We start from the raw sequence: 13061 nt of genomic DNA on the forward strand, positions 1-13061 counted from the left end.
GCCGCGATTTACCCATGCGCAGCATCAATTTCCTGTAGCGTCGGAAATTTCAACCAACAAATTTTGACTTTCTCCGTTCTTTCAATCTCATTTTAGAGACTTTTTCTACTATGATTGCATTTTAAGACGAGTAGAAGTATCAAATAGTCCTACAGCTGCCTGAAAATCGTCAAAATTGGACTAAACTTCTGCTGTGTTTCTTCTTTTATTCGCTGTTTGGCGGGTATGGCGTCAAATTCACCGGGTAAGATAAGAAATTTATGTTCTTTCCTGTAAACGGCGTACATATAGCAACAGGTTTGATGATTTACAAGCGCTGGTCTTATATCCAATCTTGGAGCGTTGAAAAGGTTCTTTAATTGTAGGTGATATTGTTTGCAATATAGTAAGTTAGTGTATAAATTTGTTGTGCATTGGTATGAAATGTTCTATCATCCATGCCAGCTTTACAATTGAGGCGTGCGTTTATTCGAACTTGTCTCTTCCTCAAATATGGCATTTTTTCCTCTCATAGGCAGCAGATTGTCAAGAGAGAAGCTAAAACTGGACTTCCAAGGTGGAATAGAGAAAAGAAAGTTAAACCTCGCAGGACTCACTACGCGTCAACCAACACCGCTTCAATCAAATATGTAAGATAAATATTTAACATAAGCGATCGAATTACTATTTGCAACTTCCTTCCTCATGAACACAAACAATTTTATCATAGACCAGCAAGACATTTGTCGGTGTTTGTGTAACTAAAGAGCGCGACTTCAACAATTTGCAAAGTAACCTGGTTTTAAATGTATCATAATTAATTGTGAATTAAATTTAACTGCAGCTGTCATTGTGCAGCATTAGCGTCACTGTTTTAACTTTCAGATTCTTTTTATGACTTCTTTTGTGAAATGTGGAAACAATTCCACTCAAAAGACCTTGTTTTGTTTATTTTTTTGTTTTTTTGTTTTTTATAATGCCATCAATGTAGGTTTGTGATTCAATCTAATCACCTGGTCTAAATTTTTTCAAACCAGAAGATTTTTCCTCAAGGTGTTGCGCTGTACTATGCTTGAAACATCAGCTTTGGAAATGCTTTTACAGTGGCCAATTTACATTGTAAACTCTATTGATAAAACCAGATCATCTTATGCAGCATCACAGTCTCTTCAGAAACTTACCCTCTTCAGGGCTTTGACACTGATGGTAGCCAAGTAGCCACAGTCTAGAAGAAATTCAGTTTTGGATGGTTGTCTTCAATTTCCACAAGCCAGTTTGGCTAGTAAACAAACTGAAATTGTTATAACATCTAAGTTATCTCTAGCCACTTGGCTAGTAAGTTAAAAAGTTAGTGTCTAGCCTTGCCCTTTATTCTAAAATCAATAAAATATTAAAGAGAGGAAAAATTCGAACCACAACATAGATAATAAAGCTATGTAAAACATATTAATTCGCGACATACTGCTTTCATTCTTCTGATATTGCATTCTTAACCCTTCCCCACCTTAAGATTGACTAGCATCTAATTTCTCCGTACAATGTCACCCCTGAATCACACATTAAGCAGGGCTCGACACTAATGGTAGCCAGCACTAGCCACAGACTAGTAGAAATTCAGTTTTGGCTAGTGGTTTTCAATTTCTACGCGTCAGTTTGGCTAGTAAACAGACTGAAATTGTCGTAACATCTAGTAAGTTGAAAAGTTAGTGTTGAGCCCTGATTAAGGTCAGGAGAATTAAAGTGCACCTAAACCCAAAAAATTTTTTTCGCTTAACGAAGTAAGCTTATTTTTTGGAGTATTTCTGCGCAAAAATTTTTTTTATTTGCTCAAATCTTCAATTTTCTATGCCCAGTCAAAATACGGAAAATCGGCCGCCATCTTGCCCCACGACCGAGTTTAAAGAGGAATGGCTCTAGTGGGTAATGTGACGTCAAATCGAGAACACGAAAGTCTGCATTTCACACATTTTCAGTTGTTTGGGAAGGTTGTAGTCGATAATTGTCCGAAAATATGCCGACTAAGTGTGTTGTAGAAGGATGTAGCAACGTGCGAAATTTGCAAGAGGGTATCGCGCTTCATACATTCTTCATACAACACACCTAGTCGGCATATTTCGGACAATATCGACGACAATCTTCCCAAACAAGTGAAAATGTGTGAGATGCAGACTTTCGTGTTCTCGATTTGACGTCACATTACCCGCTAGAGCCATTCTTCTTTAAACTCGGTCGTGGGGCAAGATGGCGGCCGATTTTCCGTATTTTGACTGAGCATAGAAAATGAAAGATTTGAGCAAATTAAAAAATTTTTGCACAGAAATGCTCCAAAAAATAAGCTTATTTCGTTAAGCGAAAAAAAAATTTTGGGTTTAGGTGCACTTTAAAGAAAATGAACATCAACTAAAGAAGCTCTAATTTGAAAAACAAATTCTCCTTGACTGCACCTTAGGAAATGTATAGAGAACAGTATGGAGATAACAGTATGAAGTTAGGGTGTAAAGGGTTAACGTTAACACTAATCTGTTGGGAAGGCATTTATCCTTTTGATGAGGCCTTTCAATTTTTGTATAACAAGATTTGTTTACACTCTTTTTTTTTTCAAGGGAGAGACTCAGAACTCACAAAGCTGTTGGAAAACTGTCATTTGCCCCAGACCATGTAAGCTGTGACTTGTACTCAGTAAACATTATCTCTTCAATTAGTGTGATGTAATTTGTTATCATAATGATTTGTAATGAGGTAAATTTCATTACAAATTACTGTATATCAGATTCCTCTAAAGGATAGGAGAACCTAAAATTTGCCCTTCTCCCAATGTGTGGCCTCATAGCTCAGTGGTGTATAGCACCTAACTAGTAACTGGGTGGTGTGGGTTTGAATCCAATCAAAGCCTGAACTTTTTTTCAAGTTTCCTTTCTGCACTTGGTAAAGTTACGGCTTACTTCTGAGGACCATGGCCTTATTTGGTTATATTTATAATGTGATTTCTTAGTTAGAATGTTTTTTTCTGTGCTGGCTTGATTGCTCTTTATTACATGTGTATCAAACAGTTGGCTCATTCAAGTTCAAGTTCATTTATTTGTTTAAGCAGGTTGATTAATTGGCAGCTGTAATAGCTGATGTAGACCTGCTGTCCTAACCCACCCATCCCACCCCAGGGGAGGACATCCATCACACAGTAATCTCGTGTGTGGGAAATTAACGTCTCCTACCCCAACCCTGCAGGAGACGGGACCTCCATTTATTCGTCCCTATCCGAGAAGACTAGAATATCTAACCATTTCTTGATGTTATAGAAAGGTAGCAAATTCTTCTCAACTATTTTAAGACCTTGAGTGTTGGTCCGGCCGGGGCTCGAACCCTCGACCTCCCGCACTACAGTCCAGCGCTCTATCCATTGAGCTAACCGGGAGGCGGTGTCAGAATGCATGTGAATGCATTCTGACATGTGTCAGAATGCACTCATCAAGATACGAAGCACACTGGAAAGTTGAGAGAGCACAAACGATAGAAAGATTTGCTAAAAATTTATCATGCAGTGTTGTTTTCTTCCAATGAAATGAGCCCTTTTCTCCTTAGTTTCCTGAGTATATTAATCCTTATGCTCTCGAGTGACCAAGACAGAATTTCTTCTTACAATAGTACAATATCAGGCAGACAAGCAATTAGAGTAAAGACAAATATCAATTAGGGGATTACTAATTAAACCGGTGCTAAATTCTCCAAAATCGTATTTAGAAGAATTGTATGGCAGACAAAAAGGAGAATTAGAATGTTGTAATGAGATCATGGGAGCGGAGAGGGTTAAACCTTGAGATGTCACACACAAACTCGAATGAAAGCCATACAGCTATACTGCCTACTTCAAAGAATTGTGGTGTGAATGAGGGTTTGGCACATTAGGTAATATTTTACAAATATTTTTTTTTTTGCAGGGGATCAGAATTCTATTTTATTTCTTGCCTTTAGGTTGCCAAGTGGCAACTTTGATTAAGTGTTGAGCTAGGAGCCTGACGAAAGGAACAGGCAAACACCCAAATTATTCACTTAGCTACACAAGGAGGGTTGGGGAGAGGAAATGAGCAGAAATGAAAATTTATGGCTCATCACAAGACTTTGAATCAATAAATTATTTTGATTTCATTAAATAATTTCTTTAGATAAGGGTTAGTACCCATGATATTCTTGTTGTTGTTGCATCTTCTTACTATATGCATTTTTTGTTTGTGAAATTCCATCATAGAATTATGAATATTCTTCAGAAGATCTTGATGATTGTGGTGAGATTGGCAGAGGTGCATATGGCACTGTGAATAAGATGTTGCACAAGGAAAGCAACACCTACATGGCAGTGAAGGTAAATTTATCCTTAGGTTCATATTTCTACAGCTTTATCTACTTGTTTAAGAAGTTTTGCCGTTAGCCATAGAACAGGGCCCTACTGTAGTTTTTCTTGTGATGAAAACATCTTCAGTGGTGTGATGACCTCTTTTTCTTGTTTATTGCTGTCACCCAACACAAACAACATGTCTAACAATACAGTACCTAAGTGGGAAAGGGATTATAAATGACACAAGATTAATATGTAATCTGTGAATTTTATAGAAAGGCAAGATTATGTGAGGTTTGAAGTTTTCCTGTTTGAACTCGTGAAAGGTGAAATGTTGTTTAAATAAAGATGAGGCATGAATTTTTGCAAAATTTGTGTATGAAACAGGATCAGTATCCCCTCTCTTCCCTTTTGCTACCCTCTAATGAATGGGCAAATCACTGAGGTCTTATTGTGCCATTATTACACGACTCGGGCAGTCAGAGGGCCAATAACTAAAATCAACCAATCAAAATGCTCTATTGCCGGTCAATATTCTCTCAGTATTGGACTGGGCACTGTCCCGAATGGTCCTGAATGATACTGCACTTGTGTCCCTTTGAACTTCAGTCGTATGATAAATCTCTTATTAACCAAGCTTGCTTGGGACCGTACTGGAAGAATATCGGCCCTCTGTCTTTTTTGTAAGGACCTCGCTGTGCTGGGTCCATACTGTCAAGACCTCGGGCCAATATTCTCCCAGTACGGCCCTCACGCTTGGTTAATAAGATATATTTATTATATATGTGACAATATCTTTTAGAAGGAATCAGTTGTGCCCAGTTTATGAGAATCAATCTACAACTTTAGTTTTTAATTATATTGTTTTTTTTTTCCTTTTAGAGAATCCGTTCAACAGTTGACGAGAAAGAGCAAAAACAGCTTTTAATGGATTTGGATGTTGTCATGCGAAGCAGTGATTGTAAATACATCGTTAAGTTTTATGGGGCTCTTTTTACTGAGGTACAGGTCCTTAGAAGTGTTCTCTCTTTAAATATTATTACTGTTTACAGTCTCACTTTTCTTCTTAAGAGCAAAGTGTACAAAACAATGTAGCTTTGGAGCAAATGCGAGCTTGAGTTATTGCTTATCGTCAGTTGTTATGAACCGGTTCCGTGAAGGTACAGTCTAACCTCAAGTGACAGCCACCTTCCTATTACACCCAAGCTTGGCAAATTCATTCTTTTAAGTTTTATTGAAACCTTCAAATGGCAACTTTCACCCTTCCACAGCAGACACTTTGTTCTGCCAAGGAATGGCCATTATAGAGAAAATTATGAACCCAAACAAGAATTACTTGGAGATAGTCACCTAGAGTCTATAGTATTAGTTGTATATCATGGTCCAAGTGTTCCCATAGGAAATGTTTCAAAACACCTTGGGTTTGAAGTTGCATTGTTCTCTTACATATCTTGGCCTCTCTCGTAGGGTGATGCATGGATCTGCATGGAATTGATGCGCACCTCATTTGACCAGTGTTACAAGCATATTTATGGAGTTCTAATGGAAACTATACCAGAAGACATTCTAGGAATGACCTCATTGGCAGTAAGTTTCTGTTTTCTGCATTGAGATCTGAACTCTGTATGTCATGACCTTGAGCCAAAAATTTTCCTGTCTGGGCCCCCCCCACTCATTTTTATAGTCCAATATCTTCTATATACTAATCACTGGTATGCATCAGTGTTTCCCTATGGATCTACTGATTGGTCTTATCAGTCTGAATAAAGTTTTTTTTATTTTCTCATTATTGATCTTTGTACATGTGGAATGTAGTTTTTCTGCAAAGTTCTTTAAAACAGGGCATGAACCTGTTTGTTGAAAGGAACAAACTTTTTTTTTTACAGGTTGTAAAAGCACTGGACTATCTTAAAACCATGCTTAATATCATTCATAGAGGTTTGTTCCTAAATTTTTCTCATGGATATAACAACAGTGTTTTGTTTGTTTTTTTTTTTCAATCTTTCACCTTTAGTCAACTCTTTGTCTTGTCAAGTTAAGTTGTTGGTGTGGTGTACATATTATTTTAATATGTCCTTATTCTTCCAGATGTGAAACCTTCCAACATCTTACTTGATCTTCAAGGACATATCAAGCTTTGTGACTTTGGTATCAGTGGCCAACTTGTTGACTCCATTGCCAAGACAAGAGATGCAGGATGCAAGCCTTACATGGCGGTAGGTCATGTGTTTTGTGTAATTAAATAATTAAATTTATGTATACTTTTGGGCATGTATAGAACAGGGATTATTTACAGTGTGGTAAAATAATCGAGTAGACCTCAAAGGTGATCAGATTTTAAGAAATATTCTAATTTCAGGATCAACATCAACTATCAGCTAGTTAGCTGGAAAATGCATTCTAGCCCAAAATTTGTGTTCAAGAAACTTACCTTACCATCTCTGTGGCACTTGCCCTCTTCCTTTATACATCTCATGTTCACTATTGAAAGAAGGTGTTTCAGCAACATACATGTGATACATTTCCTCACTTCTTTTCTTGCATTTTTTGCTTTCTTATCTTCCACTGATGGCACAAATTTGTGTAATTTATCTGTGGTGCTGCCATTATGCAGTGGTAGTTTCCAATCCTAGTTTGTTCAAGCAGTTGGAGATAGAAAGTAGTTTTCTCACGCAGAAGTGAAGTTAACCCTTTAACTCCCCAGATCTGATTGTTAATTCTCCCCTCTAGCTGGCACAAGTTTCCCTTTGAATGAGTTATGAGAATTTGATGTTAGATCAAGATAACAATGCCTACCTGATCAGTTTAAGCATTCTCATTACCTGTTTGCAGAACAATATATGGATATGAAAGGGAGAAGTTACATGTTAATCACTTCTAGGAGTTAAAGGTTCAGTCTGTACTTGAGCCAAGTGGCCTGCTGGCTGAAGTATATCCCAGTTTCCTTAACATGGAAGCCCCTTGATGGAATGCTAGTGTATCACAGGGTTACTCCCTGCCCCTCCCTCCCTCCCTCCCCTCCCCCCTTGAACCTGGACCCCTTGAACTGGAGTCCAGGGCACTAACCATTGGGCCACTGTGTCTCCCACAAAGCAAAGTTGTAGCAAACTTTTATCGTAAATCTTTTCTCAAGGTAGACAGGTTATTGTAAGTCTATTTTAATGGTAATTTTTAATCTTGTAATGCGCATTTGAACATTTTATGGAATTTGCGCACTATAAATTTTAATATTATTATTATTATTATTAAGAGAAACGTGCCCTATAGGTATTACAGATTTATTCTATTCCTAGAAAAGGGAGTCAAACAGTTGTTGTCTGTTCTATCTCATCAAACTGGTCAATTAATTTAATTCTTAAATCATTCATAGCCTGAGAGGATAGATCCTATGTCATCAAGACAAGGAAGTTATGACATCAGATCAGATGTGTGGAGCTTTGGAATAACCTTGGTAGGTTCAAGTTAGCTGTTGATTATTTTTTCAACAGTTATGATAAATAGTTTTGAATAAACACTTCCACATCATCTTAGGGTGTTCAGCAAAATTCTATTCACTTATGATGATCAGCAAGCATTTTATACCAAAAGTGATTTGGTGGAGGTGGAGTAATCCTCAAAAATAAAATTCAGTGTGTTCTCCAATGCCTTAATTCACTGAGCTTGAAAGAAGTACTAATCATTTAATTCTAGCTGTCTAGATGATTATCAGACTGTCTGTATTTCATTCCTTGATTGATTCTAATCATGACAAACATCAAGACATCAAGTGATTACCCTTAGGAAAATCTGCACTTTATAACAACCTTGTAATGGGTGATTATTACAAGGCTAGACAGCATATAAAGTTCAAAGAGATGCTTATTACTTTTTTTTAAATTGAGGATGATTGTTTTAAATATCAAATCACAGATTGAACTTGCCACTGGAAAATTTCCTTATCCCAAATGGAAGAGTGTCTTTGATCAGCTGACTCAGGTTGTGAAGGGAGACCCACCTCGCTTGTCTAACAAAGATGGAGGAAACTTTTCAGCTGAAATGCTTGCCTTCACAAATGTGTGGTGAGTAAAATAATATTGGTCGCATCAAAACTTGTTGAGGCAATCAACAGAAGAATTTGTGCCATATTCAAACAATATTTTTTTTAATGAATTTTTTTTCATGAATTTGGCAGGTGCTGTTTAACAAGTTTTAAGTTTTAATTCTCAATTCAAATTCCTATCTTCTTAACAGTAAACAAACAATAAGTTTGAAAAATTGTAGGGCAAGGTCTATGATTTCAGAGGCAGGACCACAACTACTGATCTAAGTTCTAATGCATTTAACAATTATTCCACGAGCGCGCGTTGGATATGAGATGATAGATAGCCAATGAGGTGCATAGCGCTATAATCATATGGCTATAATCATCTCATATCCAACAAACGTGAGTGGAATAATTGTTTTATTTAAAAAGAAAAGTGCCCCCAAGATATTAGACAAATCTTCTCGACTTTATTTTGCAAGAAGAAACCGGATGTTACAATGTACAGATATTGGATTATGGTATATTGGCTCATATACCCATAATGGCTAAGCCAATAAAAAGTCTCGCATTGCATTATCCAATGATCCAGTTTTTAATAAATATATCTTATTAACCCAGTGGGAGGGCCATACTGGGAGAATATTGGCCTGAGGTCTTGGCAGTACGAACCGAGCACAGCTCGGTCCATACAAAAAAGACCAAGGACCGGTATTCTTCCAGTATGGTCCCGAGCAAGCTTGGTTAATAAGAGATTTATTATATGATTGAAGTTCAAAGGGACACAGGTGTGGTGTCATTCAGGGCCATTCGGGACAGTGCCCGGTCCAATACTTAGAGAATATTAGACCGGCAATAGGGCATTTTGATTGGTTGATTTTAGTTATTGGCCCTCTGACTGCCTGAGTCGTGTAATAATGATTGTTATTGTGTGTGTCTTCTGTTTTGTTAGCCTTACCAAAGATGTCACCAGAAGACCAAAGTACAGAGAGCTGCTCAAGCATCCCTTCATCCTCAGGTACGAAGAAAAACAAGTTGATGTGGGATCCTGGCTCAGTAGAATCTTGGCGCAGGCGCCGCTTAACTTTGATAGGTTGGACTTATGATGCCTTGAAATAAATAAAGCTATTTTTGCACCAGCTAATGTAAATAGTTTTTTTTGAGAATGTGAAGTTGAGTCTGGAGAGATTGACTACTTTTGACAAGAGTCAGTAGCCATCTTTAAACTAATTAAAAGAAGTCCATAGTTTTCCACCTTCATAGTAGTTTTAGATCTCTATAAGTCTGCGAGGTTGTTTGCTCTCAAAGACTCTGTTAGAAGAAAAAGAGGAATCCAAAAAACCTTGTTTTTTGCAATTCTAAAAACGGGCCAAATTCTTTGTCCATTAGGGGCTACTTTGCTCCTCTATTGCTTTTTTTCCCATTTTTTTTTTATCTCAGTTGCGAATTAAATTAAGGGTTAGAAGGATGATTTATGAGCTGTGGTATTGTGTAAGGTATTTTTTAATTGTCATTTTATTTGTGAGTTTCATGGTATTGAATGAACCATAAAATAAAGTATCACTGCATGGAACCAATAATGGTTGCCACAGAGCAGAAGGGTTTGAGAAGTGGTTTGCTGCAAATTATTATGGGGTGACAGGTTTGTAAATGTAATAATATTTTGTCTTATTTGGTTCCCCATTTGAAAAATCACTGTTGTGTATTTACTTAGCTTAGTTTTTCTTTGGGTTCTTATGGAGAAATGGGCTTAAAGAAGGTCTTACATGAAAAAAGGGAAGGAAACTTTTTCACTTGCTTTTGCAAACTTTGTTTATTGAAGCTTTAAACCAAAAATATTGTAAGTTTTAATTAATAATGCAATAATAATTAGGTGTATTAAGAAATGCAGTGGATAAATGTTGTGCTGTGCTGTTGCAGGTTCAGATTTTTTAAACTAGGTTTTGCCACAAGTTAATTTGCTCTGGTCCCCCCCCCCCCCTCCCTAAATAAAGATGAACAAAAAATGATTCAAAACAAGAAGAACTGTTTAGATAAATTGTCAATCTTTGTGAGTCACACTTCAGTATCTTTGTTTATTTCCTTGTTTAAATGAAAACAAGCAGCTGAAAATACGTGAATAATTACTATAAAAAGCAATATATTCTAGTGACCATGTGTTTGAATTGCAAGCACTGCAGTAGGCATTAACAAGGAATATCAGTTTTAGCCTTCATCTGTTTGTATGATTCCATGTGAAATATTTATTAAAATGTGAATAGATGTTTGAATTATTGTCTTAAAATTTTACTTGTAAGAGAATGCTGTCAGCAGGAGAAGAAACAGAGTGGTCTATCAAATTAAAAGCTACCACTTCCTCCCTTGATGAGAATTTAAAATGTGGCGCTTTGCTTCGCTTACAAAGTCTGAAGTGTCATTAATTGTGGAATCCCCGATACTTAAACTCTGAGAGTTCAAAAAAGTGCAGCGTGTGTTGAAGTTATTTGTGCTTAAAATATGCCTTTGATTATTCTTTAGCTTTTCATTTGCTGTGAACTATAGGCTGAAACAACAGGCGCAATCTGCAAACGAAAACTCTAGATCCTCGTACTTTTAAGTCACAAGGTATAACAAGGTTACCTATTATAGGAAACTAACAATGCACGTTTCAGAGATGTAGCTAAAGTTTTTAACAAGCGGAATTCTAGCAATGATAGGCGGGTACTTGGGTCGAAGGCCCACTCTGGCGTGCCTTTAGCACGGACCCTCCGGGAAATTTTAAATATGCATACTCTCGGAGATGCATTTCCCTTGATTTTGGGAACAAAATCAAGGGCATTCAGCATTCATCGTCCTAGCACTACCAATTAAGAGGTAGTGCTAGTACATTAAGCTGAAACATAGCAAAACGGCCTCAAATCGCGACAAGTACAGCACAGACTACTCTCTATGAAGGTAAGACTATTTCCTTGATTGTTTCACACAACTTTATATTTACGGAGCTCAAAAGCAAGTCCAACTAAAGCACAACACAAACTCTTTAATAATTCATTGTGAAAGAGCTTGTGACAGAGCCTGTGTCAGAGCCTGGGCCACCTGTGGTTTCAATCTCAAAGTGGGGGCGACTGAAAGTTTAGTTTAACACGAAGTTGCATTCAAGAACATTTTAAACGAAATTTACCCTAGGTAAGGCCACAATTCTCTTCTCTTTTCGTAATCTTATCACAAGTCCGCATGAATTAATTACTGTAAGTCTGCCATTGTAGATAACGAACGAAGAACCACGTTTTCGGGTTAACTTTGTAACCAAGCTTTCGTACTTAATAGCCCGGCCTTCTCTGGGACCCAAGGGTTCGTTCCTTTTTTTTTTTTTTTTTTTGCCCGACCGACCGACCCACCCTCACGAGGAGGGCGATGGGAAACGAAACATTAAATTGGGATGGCCTTATGAACGCCAAACTGCGTTTTGGCCTCACAATAAAACCTTCCAAGACAAGTGCACTGATATTTCTAAGTTTTTGTTAAAGCTGAAATTTGGTTTTGAAGCTTAACTTGACCCTATCAACTGAAATGATCTCTGAAAGCCTCCGTGAAATCACCCAGAACTGCTCACTCTTTTGGAAACCAAACCGCAGTTAACAGGTTGTTGCAGTAACACGAACTTGCTGCATTTACAAAATCTCAACACTCATGGAGAAAAAGAAGCATTTACAGTAGTTAGCTTTTTGTAGGAAATAAAGGTGCTTTAAAGTAACCTTGTGGTAAAATAGCGTGCATAAATTTACATCGACATTAATTAAGATATATCAAATTAACACGAAGTTTGTAAAATCGCGTTAATAGGTTACAGTCAAACTAAGTGAAGCGTACCCCTCAGGATTACATTAATGATTTGATTATTTGAATTTTGAACCCGCTAATCGTTTCATGGGCGCAATAACGAATTGAATATTTGAACATCGAACCCGCTAATCGTTTCAAGAATGCAATAGTGGATTGGTTATTTGAATATTGAACCCGATAGCCGTATTCGTTTTGAAAAGGCGCGGATCATTGTTCAAATAAGAAGTCCATTTGTGATTGGGTTATGCGAACACTTGAGAATGGATCGGAACCATTTCAACATGGCGTCAGACATGGCGAGAAAGGTGAGTTCGAGTGCACGTGCACGTGTTGTGTAGAACTTCTTGTAAATGTTGTAAATGGAATGTTATCGAGAGCTTTTTTTCGCCTATTTACATCTTGACGAACTTGTAGAAATTCTTCTGTGTATTCATGGGCGAAAAAAATAGTTTACGGGCGAAGCCATCGCAAGACTTTTATTTCGTAAATATTTGCGATCGACTGTTTTCGCAGTGTTTTAACAGTGCAGCTTGTTCATTTTCAGGATTCCTCGTCAAATAGAACAATCTTATTGATCCAATCAGGAAATGGACTTCTGATTTGAACAATGATCCGCGCCTTTTCAAAACGGATGTATGGAGAGGCATTCTGGAATATATAGAAGTAGGGTGTGGACAAAACCTGGCGTGGGCCATGGCCTACCCTGTGGCCTACCTATGGCCTACCCTATGGCCTACCGGTGGTCAGATTTTTAAGAACATAAAAATAAAATCAGTAAGAGTCGAACGAATACGCTGGTGTACAATTATCTGTCTCTGAAAAGGGTATACTAAGAGGTCGCTAACACGATTTTCAAAGTCCGAGGGAACGAAACACTTCAAATATCACAGCACTCAACCATAACGGTAG

General features: G+C 37.5%; 1 protein-coding gene across 1 annotated transcript; it reads left to right on the forward strand.

The window, feature by feature from the left end:
• The first annotated feature begins 45 nt into the window (after positions 1-45).
• Positions 46-10600, forward strand: LOC111321601 (dual specificity mitogen-activated protein kinase kinase 4). Its single transcript, XM_022924536.2, has 11 exons — positions 46-244; positions 515-629; positions 2583-2637; positions 4223-4336; positions 5192-5311; positions 5777-5896; positions 6196-6247; positions 6398-6525; positions 7680-7760; positions 8219-8367; positions 9283-10600. The coding sequence occupies exons 1-11, from the start codon at positions 226-228 to the stop codon at positions 9434-9436; spliced, it is 1107 nt and encodes a 368-aa protein (XP_022780271.2). The 5' UTR covers positions 46-225; the 3' UTR covers positions 9437-10600.
• Positions 10601-13061: the final 2461 nt, after the last annotated feature.

The sequence above is a fragment of the Stylophora pistillata genome, chromosome 10, assembly GCF_964205215.1.
Source record: "Stylophora pistillata chromosome 10, jaStyPist1.2, whole genome shotgun sequence".
Classification (NCBI taxonomy): domain Eukaryota; kingdom Metazoa; phylum Cnidaria; class Anthozoa; order Scleractinia; family Pocilloporidae; genus Stylophora; species Stylophora pistillata.

Excerpts from the sequence above, each read along its gene's own strand:
- LOC111321601 (XM_022924536.2), top strand. Across the intron at positions 4,337-5,191 it reads ACACCTACATGGCAGTGAAG|AGAATCCGTTCAACAGTTGA; the intron begins GTAAATTTATCC and ends TTTTCCTTTTAG. Across the intron at positions 5,897-6,195 it reads TAGGAATGACCTCATTGGCA|GTTGTAAAAGCACTGGACTA; the intron begins GTAAGTTTCTGT and ends TTTTTTTTACAG.